Source organism: Amblyraja radiata, chromosome 25 (assembly GCF_010909765.2).
Source record: "Amblyraja radiata isolate CabotCenter1 chromosome 25, sAmbRad1.1.pri, whole genome shotgun sequence".
Taxonomy (NCBI): domain Eukaryota; kingdom Metazoa; phylum Chordata; class Chondrichthyes; order Rajiformes; family Rajidae; genus Amblyraja; species Amblyraja radiata.
In genome coordinates, this window is record NC_045980.1 from 37798433 (window position 1) to 37811799 (window position 13367).

The 13367-nt window shown below is 40.2% G+C and overlaps 1 protein-coding gene across 9 annotated transcripts in view; it reads left to right on the forward strand.

The window, feature by feature from the left end:
* Window positions 1-11789, forward strand: part of fbrsl1 (fibrosin like 1) — a 541590-nt gene extending 529801 nt beyond the window's left edge. For 8 of the 9 annotated variants that reach the window (XM_033043932.1, XM_033043931.1, XM_033043933.1 and 5 more), the window contains 5 exons: window positions 1117-1252; window positions 3085-3165; window positions 6634-6717; window positions 7373-7598; window positions 9140-11789. In XM_033043932.1, the coding sequence (XP_032899823.1) occupies window positions 1117-1252; window positions 3085-3165; window positions 6634-6717; window positions 7373-7598; window positions 9140-10370 (1758 nt within the window). In that variant the 3' untranslated portion in view covers window positions 10371-11789. The remainder of the gene's footprint in view (window positions 1-1116; window positions 1253-3084; window positions 3166-6633; window positions 6718-7372; window positions 7599-9139) is intronic. The other variant, XM_033043936.1, reaches the window with a different exon arrangement.
* The last annotated feature ends 1578 nt before the right edge of the window (window positions 11790-13367 follow it).

Here is a 13367-nt window from a genome sequence, read left to right on the forward strand (position 1 = left end):
CCTTCATCAGTCAGAGTATTGAGTAAAGAAGTTGGGAGGTTATGTTGCAGTTGTAGAAGACGTTGGTGAGACTGCATTTAGAATATTGTGTTCAGTTCTGGGATTCATGTTATATGAAAGATATTGCCATCTTGAAAGGGTTCAGAAAAGATTTACAAGAATGTTACCAGGTCTGGAATGTGTGAGCTATAGGGAGAGATTAAATAGACTGTGTCTCTATTCCATGGAGCGTAGGAGGATGAGGGGAGATCTTATAGAGGTATACAAAATCATGAGAGGAATAGATCGGGTAGATTCACAGAGTCTTTTACCCAGAGTAGGGGAATCGAGGAACAGAGGACATAGGTTCAAGGTGAAGGGGAAAAGATTTAATAGGAATCCGAGGGGTAACCTTTTCACACATAGGGTGGTGGGTGCATGGAACAAGCTGCCAAAGGAGGTAGTTGAGGCTGGGACTATCCCATCGTTTAAGAAATAGTTGGACAAGTACATGGATAGGACAGGTTTGGACGGATATGGGCCAAGCGCAGGCAAGTGGGACAAGGGTAACTGGGACATTGTTGGCTGATGTGGGCGAGTTGGGCCGAAGGGGCTGTTTCCACACTGTATCACTCTATGACTCTAACTGGGACGAGGAGAAATAGCTTCATTCAGAAGTTGGTGAATCAACATATTTCAGGAAATAATTATTTATGGAGGAGAACAGGAATAACCCTGAAATGGGGGGACTATGCATAAACACAGCTGTAATTTCTACATGGTGAAACCAAAATGTATAAAAATGGCCTTTAGTAAAATCTGACAACGTGCACTTTAACCACATGTTATTTTTTCTATTACAAATCTCAAATTGTGGAGTACAGAGGCAAATAAATAAATGATGGGTCTTTGTCCCAAACATTATGGAGGTCACTGTATAATCAATATTCAATTTTAAAGAATGTCCTCAAATTTCTGGGCAGGATTTTCTTTGGAGTTTTTCATAACTAAAATCAAAAATGTATACAATTTTGATGCACTTTTCTGTTTGTATCATGCAGAGAGCAGATCTTAAGCTAAATTTATTGTAGACTAATTGTTTCCTTTTGTGTTTAATTAAATTGCATGGTTTCAAAGCAACAAATATCAATGGATCATCACAAACTTGAAATAGGGGGTAAACTGGACCTGTTTAGCCGGCCACCTGCCCCTGGGGTGTTTCCAGGTTTCTCATATCCGCATGACCTTGCCAGGCCCCTCTTCGCAAGCACAGGTATGTCATCACCTGGAAATATGAAATGGTTAATTCCCTATCTTTGTTTATATTCTATTGTAGTTTGTGGATGTTTATCCAGAGGGAGCCATGTACACTGTTCATCTTCCAACATGACAATAGAGAATGCAGACAGACATCTTCCTCAACTATCCCCACGGGCAGGCAGATTGCAACCTGATGGAGCTTTTGGTTTTTAGTTCATGCAATCAATAAAACATTTGCTGAATGTATTGCCTGACTACAGCTATGATTAACAGTTTATATGTGAATAAAGATTGTTTTATTCAAATAAAGTAACTCAGCCAATAGAATGTAATATTTTAAGGATCTCCATGCACTCATCAGGCCCTAGGTTCAAGTTCTACCCATGTTTAATTTCCAATTTAATCCAATTATCCCTACAGTTACTGTCTTTATTTCTTGTGCAGCCAATTGCCAAACCCCAAAGTGGATACGCCAAACTTTATGACTTTTTTTCTAATTTGTTTAATGACAGTATTACTTATACACACTTGTCTCTTCATTGTATCTCAGTACACATGACAATAATAAACCAATACCAATGAGAGGCATAGATTAAAACTTGTCATTTTAAATGGTCTGATATCAGCTTAGATTCTCCTCACCCCTGCTATAAAAGCAGACTTGTGCAAAACGGTCATCTGAACTAGAAGCATAGAAAATAGGTGCAGGAGTAGGCCATTCGGCCCTTCGAGCCTGCACCGCCATTCAATATAATCATGGCTGATCATCCAACTCAGAATCCTGTACCTGCCTTCTCTCCATACCCCCTGATCCCTTTAGCCACAAGGGCCACATCTAACTCCCTCTTAAATATAGCCAATGAACTGGCCTCAACTACCTTCTGTATTCTCTTTGTCTATTTTCCCATTCACCAGATAGAATGTGGGGTTACTTTTTCCAATTGTCTGAATGGTCTTGTCCGATCTGCCTTCTATAATTTAATTTACCGTTTTGACTGTAAGTTCTTGTGTGTCCTTGTTCAAGGAATTAAAACTTCTGCCATTTCAGTCATGCAGTCTTGTACTTTCCAATTTATTTTATTACATATCAAATCTTCTCTCCTGACACTTCCGTTCCTCTATCAAAGTTGCTCTGGCTATTTTTTAATGTTGTCTTCAACATCATTTTTTTAAAAATGCTGGTTTTCTTTTGTGTAGTTGTTTAATGAAATGTTCTTGAAAATCAATAGTATGTAGCAACACAAAACCATTAACTATATTGCCATCAGATGAACAGTTCAGTGTATAGTTTTCATCTCACTATTAGTACATTGAACTTTGCTTCAAGCCGCTGTAGATAAGCTGATATTCTTGGTGCTGTAGGTAGGCACATTATCTTTGACTGGCTGTCCACAAGACTGACCAACCAATGCAACGTGCAATAACTACCTGCCACTTTGCAGTATTTCTCCTAGTTCCTCTGCTGGATCTTCATTATTACATGGCTGCCTACTGTCCTGTGCAATACAAAAGTTTGTAAGAGATCTCATTTTAAAACCGTCACTGGGGTTCTCATCTCTTAGATGTGTCAAGAAATCTTGGTGGATTGGAAAATGACAGTCTCCATCAGTCATGTGAAAATAACGCAGTGAATGTGCTTCAATGAATTTCCATTACAAGAGAGAGCTGCCTCCTGGGTTGATGATGTAGTAATAATTTGAACTGTATGTGCGTGTTCACTGAAATGACTCCATGTATCTCTATCCTCAGATGACTAGTTAACAGTATTGATGGATTGTTGCTTTCATATTTTCTTAACTCCTTTATCCTTCATTTAACCAAGATATGTTTTTATGCACCTTGTAGGTAATGCACACCCGGCTGCAACCACATTTGGGCCACCACCTCATCATCACAGCAGCTATTTACCCACTGGTCACATGGCAGGTAAGGAAAGGAACAGGTATCATCCAAACTTGGACTATAATTGTATTGCATCCGTTGCAGCCATATCTAATTTTCAGTCGACACTTTTCTTTTGGTGGGTTTAACTACAGTTATTTCCGTTTTGAAAGATGTTAGCAAGGTTCCTGTTGCAATGTGCGATGCTGGTAACCAGGCCACTCTTGGCATCACACGGTGCCAATGCTATTTCTGATGTCAATGCGAGAACTCTACCGAGTTTAACCATTACTTCATCACCAAGTTACAAGATGCAAGATCAGGTATTTGTCACTAGGTCCGCCACTGGTGCTAAAACAAAAATAGTGCTGATTCTCAAAGTGAAATGAATAATATGGTTTAGAGCCATGACAGATCCCGAGTTGTGCAAGAATGGGAGTAAGTGCACTGGCCGTCTTAGTGAAATGAAAGAGACTCCAAAATGGAGTGAACTTGGATCCTGAATAGAATGCATCCATATAAAGTTAAAAAAACAAACCAGTGGAGGAGTTCAGCAGGTCAGGGCAGGCAGCATCTGTGGGGGGAGGAATGTACAGGCAACAGGACCTTAACCACATTCTGTCCAGTTCCCTCCACAGATGGACATATAAGTTAAAGAAAAATGCTGCAACATTTTTATTGTTAGTAAAATTTGACAAAGTAACGCCTGATTTTTGAAGGACCACTATTTTCACTGATTTATTTATATTGCGAACAACAATCCTTGTGGAACACCACTTGTCATAGACCTCCAGTCAGATAAACACCCTTCCATCAATACCCTTTGTTATCAGATTTGTATCCAACGTTCCAAGACTCACATATATGACGTACTTCTGGACCAGCCTATCACAAGGAACGTTGTCAAATATTTTACTAAAGCCCACGTAGCTGATGTTTTTTTCAGTCAATATACATTTGTGTTTATTAATGGGCTAAGTGCATGTAAAATTTAAATCTTATCCATGGAATGCTTTCAATATTGAAAGTAAAAGAAAAGCAATGTGGTTAAGAAAATTATTGTCACATGTTGTGTTTTAATAAGTTATAGATACTTTTATTCAGCTTACCATTGAAACCACTTTAATGTTTCCCCCCCCCAACATTCATAATGTTTTTCCTTATGAATTACTTGATTTTCAAGGTTAAAATGACTAAATATTGTAGGCATAAAGAACTTTTGTGACTGTTTATATTGTGGTTTCTGTTCTGGCAGCATAGCTTTAATGTTTTTACTTGCATATCAAGGAAGGAAAGAATAAGCGAGTTCGGTATTCCGATAAACGCAAGGAATCATGGGATTTGTCAAAGGTCATTCGGGGGGGAAAAAAGTGAATGCAGCGCTGTATAAACTGTGTATAATTTGTCAACTATTCTGCCAAGGAATTAATCTAGAATTCTTTTAACTCAATAGCTTCCTTTCTTGTTCTGCTGTTCACACACTACTTACACAGTCCCAGTTCTAGTTCAATTCATTAATCTGCAATTGTAAGATATTCAAAAAGTTAAAGAATTTATTATTTTCATTTAATCCTTAATGAGTTTGCTACTGGAATAAGAAAATATTACTTATGTTTGAAACATTTTCTTACCTTTATTCCTTTATTCCTAGTTCATGTGTAACAGTATATTGAATCTGAGGCAGGCAGCGACTGTATCAGTGTGATGTGGGCTGATGCTTTATCTACAGGCGGTGTGAATGTACCATTAAGGCAAAGATTCATCTCCGAGGAAAACTGAGGGTTGGCCCTGTGAGGGAGCCGCCAATCCGATATAAGACATTTAACTGGGAAATGCCTGCCCTTTAATATAGGTTAGATTGAGTGGAGAGTCTGTGCTGTTCCAAGTTTGCGGTGGTTGCAGTGCGTTTCGCCCAGCTATCTCGCCCAGTGCACGTTGACCAGCACAGTTCGCCAGCCCTTGTTAGCAGAGGCTCTTTGTTACCCGAAGCCCAAAGGTTTTGTGGAGGTTCTGCGTTAGGATCTGGCACGCAGTGAGCTAGCGAGAGGGCTGTCAGATCAGATCAGCCCAGGTTGCCGAGTGGCCAAAGGGCGGATTTTAATGGGTCGTTATTAAACTGTTCCGTCTGTGCGGCATTGCCTGCTCTCTCTCTCCCCCCCAGACCCCCACTACAACTAGCGACAAAGTCTGACTGAGAAAATGTTCCCACTCATATTACGGGTCGGCTCCACGTTTGCCCACTCGCTGGGGCGTGTGGCGCCTCCTTCAAAGAGAGCGAGAACAAGTCACGTCAGCTGGGGAGCTGTGACCCACTGCTGAGTGAAGCCTCTAGTTTGGCTGCGGTTCAAATGGCTGCAAATTTTCATAATTGGTTGACCACACAACTTGTAATTCATGTAAATCAATATTGAATTTGAATGGCTGTTCATTCCAGGCGTTCTTGCGTTTTCAAGGCTGGTGCTATATTGAGTCAATAGTTTAAATAGATACAATTGTGGATTTGTGCAGCCTGCAGTACTCTGTGGCCTACTGCTGACATATTTGACGGATACATTTATTTATGAATCTCATTGAAATGAATACGCAGGTTCGTACACACGCAGCAGTTCAGCTGGCGAGAATGTTTTTCCCGAGTGACCTATGACCTGGGCATGCACAGTTGAAATACCGAACTCGCTTATTCCTTGTCTTAACAAAATATTTCTGTGGATTCCTGCACCCTCCATCGTCAGCTGTTTTTTGCAGCTGCATGGATGTGCAGTGCATGCAAAGGGCTGCACAATGCCCGCCATCCACCAGCAGTTAAAACTATCTTCCAGTTGTATGTGTCGAGATGTTAGAATTAACATTACAGCTTTTTCTAATCTTGTAAAATAAGAAACTCGAGAGAGAGAGAATTTGAGCAAAATCTAACTAAGCTCAATTCTTTAATGAGTGAGAAGATTTTCATGATGAAAATTTACAATTGTGCTTGAGGATCTGAAAACAAGGTTAACAGCAAAGTCTAGATAGTTCTGGAGCTGCATTTGAACAAATGACTAAATAATGTAGACAAAGAACTTTAGAGACAGTTTATATTGTGGTTTCTGGCGGCATAATTTGAATGTTTATTTACATTTTACTTGCATATCAAGGAAGGAATGGGTTTATTCCTTAAGTCCTAACAAAATATTTCAGTGGATTCCTGCACCAGTGGAAACAATAGGTGTACAGCAAAACAAACAGTTGCCTGATCTTTGAACTTCATTCTTTTAAGTGTGATATAAATACTGACTTTGAACTGATTGCAATCATAGAGGGCAGGTGATGTGGCAACTGATTTTGTAGTTTTGGGTATGAGGAGTCAGATTGTGTTTGTTTATGGAAACAAATTGTCTGGGCAAATTTCATCAAGAAAAATGTGGAAAAACTGGATAAATCCTCCTTAGACTTCGTCGATAAATTGTTTCTTGCAGATGTCAGCGATGGGCTTTTCTAGATGTGGCTGAACGCCTGTTAATCAATGTTTTTTAGATCCATTCAATAGATCAAATACCTATGGCGGCCTTGGAAACCTCAGCACCAGTGCCTTTGGAGGATTAGGCAATCCAGCACTTGGTTAGTAATTGTTTGTATTGTACATTTGAAGTACCATTATTCTTTGTGTTGTCAAAACAGTTGCTTAAGATAATGTATTTATTTAGGCAGTAGCACAGTTGTTTGCTTTGACTGGCTTTGGCTGCTTGCCAGCATATTTCTTTCATGCAAAATTTAAGTATTTTAATGGACTGCAGTCAACTGAATGTCTTGGCTGAGACTTGCCAGTTTATTTTCAAATGAGAAGATTGTTAAACTTGCCCTTGAAATCTGATAACTGTCCCCGGAGCCTGGAACAGAGACAAGCCTCCCATAAATGTGACAGTAGGCAGACAGTGTTCGTACCTGACTATCTCAGGGAATGGGTGTAACTCAGCCCTTCAGAGTGCAGGAGTACAGGCTTTCAGGTGTCGGTTTGTGGTCTCTGTTGTTGTTGTGAAGTGGTGTATTTGCTGTTTGGGCTGGAAATCACACCTTCATTGGGTGTCTGAGTGTGTAACGCCATTACCAGTCAAGTACTTGTCAATAATGCGAAGCCTGGGTGTGGCGATGGGTGTTCGAACTCTGCTCTCTTGAGTGTTTTCATTTTTATAATTTAATGTTTTTATGTGCTATTTGTGATTTTTAAAGGATCCATTTTGGTCATTATAATGTCTTCCATGTTCCAATTTCTCAGCTTCCAACAGCATGTTTGGTCACAAGGAAGGTCCAGGGATACAGAGCCTCAACAATGCTCATGAGCCATGGAATCGCCTCCATCGAACGCCACCGTCATTTCCAACCCCACCTCAATGGCCAAAGCCGGGGGAATCGGAGCGGAGCTCCTCAGTAACTAATCACGACAGAGATCGAGATTTGGAGAAAAGAGAATCATCACTTAAAAATGACAGAGAGAAAGAAAGGTGCTGGTTCTCTTGTGTTTTAATAACTAGTTTTCAGATAGAATCCTTGGTTTCCATCACTCTGCTCTACACCCTGTGCATGGTTTTTTTTCACAGATTCGAGTTTTTAGGATGGTTTTGTAGATTTCAGGTGCCCAAGTGTCTTTAATGTTGCTGTATTTGGGAACTTGAAGAAACTTTAACCATGGAAGTCCTCACAAACTAGCTGAATCCAATCCCTGGGCAGCGTTCACACTGCACTTATTTTCAGCAGTAATCAGCAAGCCTTAAATGTTAGGGACGGTCAAACTTTAAAGCCAATTATAATCACTCTGGTGATGACCGAGTTCAACATAGAATGCAAAGAGAAACCAGTCCAACATGCTCAGGTATTTAGGACTGACCCATAAAGGGCATTTATTCACCAAGACAGTCGTGCACTCATGAGTTTATTTGCCATTTCCACCAGTCTGTTGCCAGCCTATTTAAGTAGCTGAGCCGTCTTGTTCAAAGGCCAGCAACGGAGCATGGGATTATTATTCTGCAATCATAGTGGTATGTGGGGAACAAGAATGTTTTAGATCTGGATGTAATTTCCTTTTGCAGTTCTATGAAGTATATGGATAAAGTAATTCTTTCTTAGTGATGTGTAAACCAAGCAGCCATGAGTTGGAATTTCCAGCAGTTTGAGGCTGCCAGCAGTCAGTAATGGCCAGATGTCCATGTTCAAGATTCTCTCCATGATCCTGCCTCTACCAGATCTGTGCTGCAAGGCAAAATCCCAAACAGGATTATATCAGGGCTGATGATTTATTGTTAATGGATATACAATATGGAAATAATTGCCTTTAAAAAAAATGAAAGTTAGGCGATCCAAGTCTTGAAATAAATAAAATTTAAAAGTGCATAGTATGACCAAGCCACACGAAAAGCAAAAGCCTTTGGGTATCTCAATTCCAAGAGATATTTTGTTAGAATATGTCACATCAATGGCCATTCAACCCATCATGCCTCTACCGGCTCTTTAAGATAGCTTCAATTCATCTGCCCTACAAATTCTTCCTTTCTAAGTATGCAGTTAACTCTTCAGATTGTTGCTGTTAAATCTGCTTCCACTAAACTTGCAAAGGCAGTGAATTCTGGTTCATAACTCACTACCTAAAAGTATTCTAATCGCCTTTCCTATCCTATTGTTTCTTTAACTATATTTCTCTTTATCAGAGATATAAGAAAGTTTGGTTATTTGTTAATTTTAACACTTTTGCATAATTGTGGGATGACGTTAATTTTGAGTATTTGCAGCCATTAATCTGTATTTGTAAAGACAAAGGTCAGATTAATATTCCAAAGGGATAAACGCAATAATTCTGAGTAACATGCTGGGTTTACTAGATATTTAGATGGACCAAATGGTTTAATTCTGCGCCTATGACATGAACCTTATAAAGTAATTGCCTGAAAACTTGTAATTTCCCCAAATTCTTAGGTTCATTAGTTAGCCAGATTACTTCATTTTAAAACAACATGACTTGTTTTGAAATAATTGATATATATTTTTCCAGAGATGGAGTGGAGAAAAACAGGCACTCCAACAGATCGTCACCAGCATCTGCCCCAGTCAACTACCAAATCAACAACCTCATCCACAGCAATAGCCGAAGCTTGAATGATCCAACGAGGCATCATAGCACCACTGAGCGAGATAGATCAAAGGAGCTAGAGAGAGAGCACTCGGACTCGCTGAGGGAGTTACCCGGCATCGAGCATAAAATCAAGGAGAATCGCTCACCGATAAAGGAAAGTCAGATCCATGAGAGGAGGCTAGCAGAAGACAGCGCAAAGCCTGTTGTGAGAGACACTTCTCCATACAACAGAACTTTGCTGAGTGAAAGCATGAAGCTCAGCAATTCAGTTAGCAAAGATAGTGAAAGGAAAGCTGAATCCTCCTGTGACCATCAGAAAATAAAGAACGATGTCAAGATAAAAGAAGAACGAAAAGAGGATAATGAGGTGATGGTGATAAGCTCGGACTCATCACAGCATCCCAGGAGCAGTGAGCCGCCTCACCATGCATCCCTACATGGACTTCCACTTGGCCATTCTGTGGGCCCCATGCCCATTACAATGAGCAGCATCCATCAGATGAACAACATGAATGTGCTTGACCGTGCTCGGATGGTGACGCCCTTCATTGGCATGAACCCGCTGGCGGGAAGAGAACGTCTGCCCCACCCTGGATTCTCATGGGATCCTGTCCGAGATCCTTTGCGAGACGCATACCGAAGCTTTGACTTGCACCGGAGGATGGAGTTCCCATTACGCACAGACCCCATGCACAGGTTCCCAACAGCAGCCGGTTTCTACGAACATGACCGGTCGTACAGAGACCGGGAGCCTCACGACTATAACCACGAGCACGTTCTGGAAGTCAGGCGTGAGCAGGAGCGCATTCGACATGCCGATGAAAGAGAACGCTTGCACCTACGGGAAGAGTTTGATCGTGCCCGGTTGCATGCCTTGCATACATCAGCCATGGACAGTCACTTGGCACATGTGCCACCCTTTATGCCTCATTTAAGCGGAATGCACTACCCGAGGCTAAGTCCATCCACTGCCAATCACAATGGGATTTTGAACAGGACCCCACCAACTGCAGCACTGAGTGCTCCACCTCCTCTCGTACCAGCAGGCAGCGCGCGGTCTGTGTCTCCACGAAGGACTACTCCACTCACTAACTCAGAGTCTCGGGACTACTCCCCTTCTCGTAATCCCAAAGAAGTTGAGGCACGGTAGTTCTTAAATGTGGGGGAACTGTCCTGTGTATGAGATCCTTTAATTCAAACAATGCACTGCAACAAGAGATAGCTGTAAATTTATAGAATTGAAGCACAGTTGGGAGGGTTAAAAAGTCTGAACTTTGATACCAGAAGATTGCTTATAATTGGAATTAATATATTATCAATTATAGATCTCTAGATTTCTTTGTGCAGAGAATTCTGAAATCATGTTTGTACATTTTTCCAATGTTTGAAATCTAATTTGTATGGATTTGTAATTTTATTGTTTCATTTTTATTTGTTTGCTTTAAGTTTTAGTGTTCAGTTTCCAGCCGTTAAGGCCTCAAACTATTTTAATAATACCCAGGGTTGCTATGGTATAATTTGTCAAGATACCTATTTACATTGAATCCACTGTGAGGTTCCATATTGAGGCCAAAAAATGACTTTCCTTTCTTTGGTTTCCAGAAATGTCTGTGTACTCTGAGAAATGTACAAATCTGAATTTGTTTTGCCTTATTAACAATTACAAGATATGCAGAAGAGGTCCATGTGGTTCCTGTACAAATGTAAATACTCTGTTGATACTCAGAACATGCTAATTAAATTCTTTACTTAGGTAGCCTTTATAAAGGGTTTCTGAAACCAGAAAAGCTCACTGGATATTTATATCACAAAATTATTCCTATAAGTGTCACGTGGAAGTGTGCTTAATGTTCAGTTTCAGAAAAGCATATTCAATTCAACTATGCAAGAACCGCAGGCAGGTCTTTCACAAAGGCTGCACATCCAAACTAACGCCGACACATGGTGAGGGAACACTCCCGCCGGCAATGGTTGGGAGCAGGGGAGGGGCAAAATACCACTCCATTAAGAGACACAAAACTGCATTTGCGAAAGAGAAGGGGGGGGGGGGGGGTGGAGAAGAATATTATTGGACCAATAAGGCACCCAGTTCAGAGAGAGACTTCATTTCTCAATCCACAACAGAGACAATAATGACAGACCTTGTATTGGGCAGAAATTCTTAGTGACTGGCAAGGACATTCAGTGTGGACCTTGTGTAATTGTGCAGTGTTTTTATGGAATCTGTATACAAGACAAAGTAGTATTTTAGGAATCAAAAATCTCACAGTACCATTTCTGATAAAATACTGTTAGCAAATGAAGTCCTTAAACAGATGGTTCTGGCAGCGTGGTTCTGGCTGAACTACGCTGCATGGCTCTTTATTTCTTGGTCATATGTAAATTTTGCCATGTTTTACTTGCTGGACAAAAAAAGCAGCATCTGTGTTTATATATCTGGGCTTTTACTTGTAGTTCATACATCAGCTGCCATTTCCTCCTTTCTGCTCTGTACTTTGGTTTCTGTAATTTAAACAGACTTGATTCCTGTAGATCAATGAGAAAAATACAGCATTGATTTTGGACAAAATGGTTGTTTGTTTGTTGTGTCAGAGATCATACTTCACTGAACTAAAGAGTGCCGTGTGAGAGCCATGCAAAATTGTTTGATGTTTCCTGCAGTGAACCTATCTGCCTTCAACAAACATACGGCAGGTGCTTCAGGGGGAAGAAAATCTCATCAATAATGTTGGTTCTTGTTTCGCAGAATATTGTTTATATGAAATATGTAAGCATTGTGTTTGGAGACCATCTTCCCATTTCACATACTGTGAAACATTGTAAATCTCACAGTAGTTCTTTCAATGCAATTTTTGACATTTCCATTATCATTCTACACCACTATCTTATAAATTTGTGACACATGCCACACACACACATTCTTTATTCCAGTTCAGCATTCACAGACATTCATTTTTATGGTTAGCTACCAAGGTATATCTTTGCTCCAACAAGCACATATTTGTTTCCTTCAGTTGTGGAGTCATGAATAAGGTTTGTTGTCATCTCAGGAATAGGTACATTCCTGTGGGGAGAGAGGTGAGATATATCATCCACAGAGGTTGTGAGATGGTACTGGTGGATGCTCAATAGACAAATAAATCTAAGATTAAAATCAATGAGTTTATGGAATGCGGGATCAGGATTTGTTCTGGAGTGTGGATCTGAGGTGCAGAATCAGCAAGATTTTGTTGATTGATAGAAAGGCTCTTCCTCCTGCTCCTCATTGATGAATGTTTCATCCATGTCTAAATGGGACAGTCTGCCCAAACCCACGGTAACGCAGTTACTCACTGCTTGTTCATTTTTGGAAAATGAATCATGCGAAGAAAAACAAGGGAGGATGAAAGTGGCCAGAGCATCTACGTTAGAGAGGAAAAGATCTGCCGTGTTTTTCACTCTTGATAACGTGAATTTCTGTTCAAAGTCCACGTTTGGGCAAATTAAGGCAGTACCTGTCTTTGCCCGTGATGCCCAACCATTACGGTAACAGTGCTCGCTGTTCAGCCAAACTGTGGATCCCCCCCCCCCCCCTTACAATACTGCAGTCAGGTTCGGCCTGTTTTCAGGTACCAGTATTTCCGCAATTGTTGGATCAAGTTGATTTCTAAATGTCACATAATCCATTAAAATTTTACATTAGCAAGGGGAAAAAAAGATATTTTAAGCAATAATTTCGTTATTTTTATATACTAGGTCACCCTTGCAATTAGAGATACTATTATCACCAATGCTCTAAAAATCCTGCCAGCCTGGGTGTAATGTCTGAACATCTCCTTGCAAGTAAATGCACTTATCCAAAGGAAGGGGAGAGGGAGATTAGTTGGAGCTCTAGAGGTTTGGGGTGGTATGTATACTTTGTATTAAATGACTAAAATAGCAGATCATGCAATTAGTTTTGTCAGGGATTCAATAGGTTTTACCCAGAAACATCAACCTATTGGCAAATTTTAAATTATTAATAAACTGAGTTACAAGGTACAAATTTTAACATGATAGGTTATTACATCATAGAATTATTTGGAAATGCTGTTGAGACATTTGCTGTAATTTAGCAGAGCTGTTTAAGTGCCTGAAAGAAGAATGAGAAAATAAAAATGTAATTCTA